Here is a 4,847-nt window from a genome sequence, read left to right as displayed (position 1 = left end):
TAACATTTGTTTCGGTTTTTGTTTCATTTGTGTGTGTGTGTGTGTGTGTGTGTGTGTGTGTGTGTGTGTGTGTGTGTGTCAGATACTTTTTACGGTTTGTGTCGTATTACACAGTATGTATTTGATTGTACCCTATGGCAAGCCAAAGTGGACAAAAAAAGAGCATAATCTAATATTAAAAAATGATTTTTTTTAATATTACAAATTCATTTTCTAATATTACAAATTAGATTTAATTCAATTGAATTTCTAATATTGAAAAACTGTTTTTTTAATATTAGAAATTGATTTTCCAATATTAGAAAATGGATTTGTGGCATTCAATTACGATGTTTTGATATAATAAATTTATTTTCTAATATTACAAATTCATTTTGTAATATTACAAAATGTGTGATATTTTATAATGTTAAAAGATCAGGAATTTTCAATATTACAAATTGAATTTCTAATATTAAACAATCTTTTCTAATTTTCTAAATTCAGTTTCTAATATTACAAAATATTGATTTTTGTCCACTTGGGCTTGCCATAATACCCGCTAATGGTAGTTATATGATATGTAACAAAAATCTAAATACAACTTAAATGTCTCAAGGCGGCACATTTTTGTTTTTAAAGCATGTCGTATAATTGTAAAATTCTTACTAAGGTTCGCGAATTTTTTAAAACTTTTTTATTGATTTTTTTAGGAACATAAAGATACACAATTATGACACTATTTTGTTTATACACAGACTTAAATAGATGTTTAATTTGATGACATTAGTAGTAATTAATACTTCTCCAGATTTAATCTAAATCCATGGTAACATTAATGTGTCACCGGGTGTCAAAGGGCATAATCAATCAATATGTTTACATAAGGTTAAACAATAGTTCAAAGGTCAAATCAACAAGTCGAAACTTGTAAATATTATCCCTAGGACAAAGACATTTGACGAACACGGTGAAAAGAGAAAGGAAAAATGGAAATGAATGATGAAGTAAGTTTTACTATAATAGTACATTAACGACTTCCGTGAATTTAATCAATCAAGCTAAATGAAACACCATTTCAGAGGTGAAAATCCCATACTTTTTTGTTTATTTTACTTACAACATTCCTTTTCTGTAGTCTAACGACTGTTTACATTTGTAAGTTTTATACCCTATTCTCAAACAACCACGTAGTAATTGTACAGGATATATTCAAAGTAAAATGTCTATGATAATGCCGTTTTAGTAAGAAACAAATATTTTTTAAGACAAATTAAATGTCCATTTGTTTACTCTGTGAACGTGAGTTAATATTTCTATCTACAGCATTGTTATTGATTATTTTGTTCATAATTCACTTGTAAGCGATCAATTAATGGCATCCTCTCCCAGCTCATATCGTACCGCATCACTGGAGCCCAAGTTTTTACTACTCAAAGAGAGATAACTTAACCATTCAAGATACCGATAAACTTAATCATTCAAGATTCCGTTTAAACTACAATAGAAAGATGGATAGATTTTATAAGTTTTACCATTTATTTAATGTTTTAGATTATCGTATAAAAAATGTCTCAATGTTTAAAGGAATTATGAGAGGCGATTGAATAACATAGAAAAAAAAAATATTGTCTATGATTACAAATAAATCTATATTCAGTCATAATAACACAGGCATGGGAGGTTTATTGTTAACAATAAAAATGCTCCCTTATACATGGCTACTTGATAGGACATATTAGTATTCCGGTTCCCCAAAATTGTCATATATTCATTATGTAAACTGATACCTATAATGTTTATGATTTTTTGTTTTTGATAACAGGTGACAAGTATTGCACCGGTGACATTGACAAGGATGCAAAAACTGATTAAAGCCGAAATGTTTGGAAGACGTCAACTCCGAGTTCTAGATATCAGGATAAACGAACTCGACAAACGACTAAAAATATGTAAAGAAAGGGGACCAAAATCACTTCGTTACATGTTGAGACAACGAAAGCGAGTTGTTGAAAATGTGAGACACATGTACGGAATTTACGTCCAGAGAAAAACTATGGCAGTAGCGAGAATGATCCTCCACAATTTTGCCGCTTCAACTTTGGGTGGATTAAACAGGAACAGTGAGAGTGATAATGATCCAACAGAGGAGCAAACATCTAGTGCGGACAGCTCTCTGGTGTCATCAGAAGATAGCAACTCTTCATCTGATGCTACGTCAGATATCGAGATCAGGTGAAGATATGCAAACGTAAGGTTCTTGACCCCGGTGTCAGTGAAGGACCGGTTGGGAAGTGATTCATGAAGAAGGTCACTATATACATGTACATTTGTATGTACATATTGACACATGTCGTAACCTGTGAGTAACAACTGTGATCAGATTTGCTAGCTGTTGAGTCACTGTTGACTGATGAGTTAAAATTATTCAGTCACTACTGTACATGAAGGCAGTCTCCATGACAGAGAGACTAATCAATTTAAGTGTCATGCCAATTCATCACTGAAGCGAACATTGATGTGGTTGCATTTCCCGACTTGCCACACCAGTTTATGTAAAGTAGCTTAGACCTATACCGGGTCGAATCGGGAATGACGATAGATTCACCGCCAGTGGCGGATCCAGTCGGGGGTGGCGTGCAGGGGGTAAGCACCCCCTATTTGTTGGAAAGATTGTCATTTTCATGTGTAATATTGGTAAAAATGGCAAATAATGTCTTAGCCCCCGTTTTTCTGAGGAACCTCAGCTGGCACCCTCCTTTACAGTGTCCGAACCGGGACTTGACCCGCATTACTGAGATGGGAATTCAGATGTCAGATTGTTTTATACCGGTATCTGTTTCTTTTTTTCTATTTGTAAATTATGATTTTTAATTTATTCGTTATTGTTATAACAGTTATATATAATTATATTTGCTTATCCGTTTGCAGAATAAATATTTTATAAAAAGTCTGTTTTGATTGAGTGTTGTGCAAAATTTAGAATATTTGATTCTTAAAGGCAAAGTATACCTAATCGATGCGTGTGATGCTAAAGCTGCACGAACCAATGTTGAGTACAAATGCGGGGACTTTCTACAGTACAGTCAGAACTATATAAACTATACAAATGACCAATAATACGTCTGATGTTCAAAACATATTTTAATAAAGAGAGGAAACGAACTTCTGCCGCGGAGCTAGATATGTACCAAAAATTCACCGGTCTAGCCTTCAACATTGAGTAAATTTCAACAATATAAGCCTTTTATCCAAAATAATCACAAAAAAAAAAAAACAAACAAAAAACAAAAAAACACACAAACCCCAACTTACACAAGCTTGCGATTTCCATTCGAGAAAAATGATTGCTGAGCAGTAAATAGTGATATTATCGTTTTTTTGTTTTTGTTTTTTGTTTTGTTTGGGGGGGGGGGGAGAGAAATGAGTTGAAGCGAGGAACCCTCGAATCTGGGATCACCCTTTTCGTGGTTATATACTAGTGGGGCTGCATATTTGATAGTGGGAGCAGGCCTCTGTGCAGTGATCTCGGTGAATATGTGTGTACAGAGGTATTGTTTTTGGAAAGCTCCGACGTAATATATACAATTATTATTTATAGTGTCCTTCCACAAAATAAATCCTGCAAAACCCCATAACCACTGGTGTGCGAGGCGTTATATACCGATCTACCGTCGCGGAGTCAAGGGAAGTACGAAGCAGACAAAATCACCGAAAGAAACTGCATGCGTATAAAATATGCAATATAAAATAACACGAAAACGCTGTCAGTCCATTCCCCTTTCAACCTACTTCAATAACTTTAGCCTCTCCTGGTATAATCTATCATCAGTTAAATGATGTTCAGTACATCTTAGAATAGGCCACCTCGGATCATATTAAGATATCCTATCAGCTTCTCGAGATGTCTAATGCGCATTCCATTCAGTTGCCTACAATCTATCAGATAGTGATACAAATCTTCATCTTCTAAGTTGCACATGTTACACTTCGGTGTGAACGAGTACTTAGCTTTGGTTGTTTGTAACATGTACATCTGCGTAGCCAGCCTAGCCTTTATCTCGCCCGCTCGAATACCAACTGGATCTTTTCCAACACCCTTCCAAATATTATGTGGTGTAGACATGGGGATATTCTTGATTTGTAGATTTCTTAGCCATTTGATCTTTCATAGACTGTTGTAACCAGTATTGTTCTTGCTTAGTGTTTACTACCTTTTCCATTGGGTTTTTGATTTGAATGTTGCATTTAATGTCGCTCCTTTATAGTTTGAGATTTATAGTTTCTCCAACACTTCTTGTATTCGATTGACAAACAAGATCCCTTCACTGTTCACCATGCCTAGTTGTCGTTGGATTATTTGGTATTAATTGAATGATTCACGTTTCAAAACGTTCATCAGGAGCGAGAGCATATTTCGTTCTACTACCATAAAAAGTACTTAAGTAACAATTTTATTTGGCTAATATGCCAACTGCGCAAAATATCAGTAGCTTTTTTTCAGAGATAGCTCGTGCGCCTGGGCTTTTAGCAAGAGATCCGTTAGGCGTTTTAAACGCACTAAAACAACAGTTTTGAAAACAAAGTTTGTGTTGAAACGTGCAAATGGAGTCATTCAGGAGAAAGGTTACGGAAAGTGCTATCTTTCATATAGTATTATTTGATAACATTTGTTTTATCAATATGTATATATCGCTGTTGTCTCGACCAACGAGAATATGCGAGAGTTCCTATATCTTCGTTAAAAGTTAGAACAATCACTTTTTTAACTCCATACGTCACTTCCGACAGAACGATTTTTCGCTAACGCTCTGTCCCTATCATTTTCAAGTAGTAGGTACGAGAACACAATTAATTCCCGAATATAG

General features: G+C 34.5%; 1 protein-coding gene across 1 annotated transcript; it reads left to right on the top strand.

Moving 5' to 3' along the window:
- The first annotated feature begins 1,832 nt into the window (after positions 1–1,832).
- On the top strand, positions 1,833–2,307 carry LOC148629950 (uncharacterized). Its single transcript, XM_088564794.1, has one exon. The coding sequence runs from the start codon at positions 1,838–1,840 to the stop codon at positions 2,216–2,218; it is 381 nt and encodes a 126-aa protein (XP_088420920.1). The 5' UTR covers positions 1,833–1,837; the 3' UTR covers positions 2,219–2,307.
- Positions 2,308–4,847: the final 2,540 nt, after the last annotated feature.

Source organism: Perna viridis, chromosome 1 (assembly GCF_037379345.1).
Source record: "Perna viridis isolate PV_CMFRI_1.1 ecotype Kerala chromosome 1, ASM3737934v1, whole genome shotgun sequence".
Classification (NCBI taxonomy): Eukaryota; Metazoa; Mollusca; class Bivalvia; order Mytilida; family Mytilidae; genus Perna; species Perna viridis.
The sequence above is the reverse complement of the archived record's forward strand: the minus strand, read 5'-3'. Positions and strand labels throughout refer to the sequence as shown.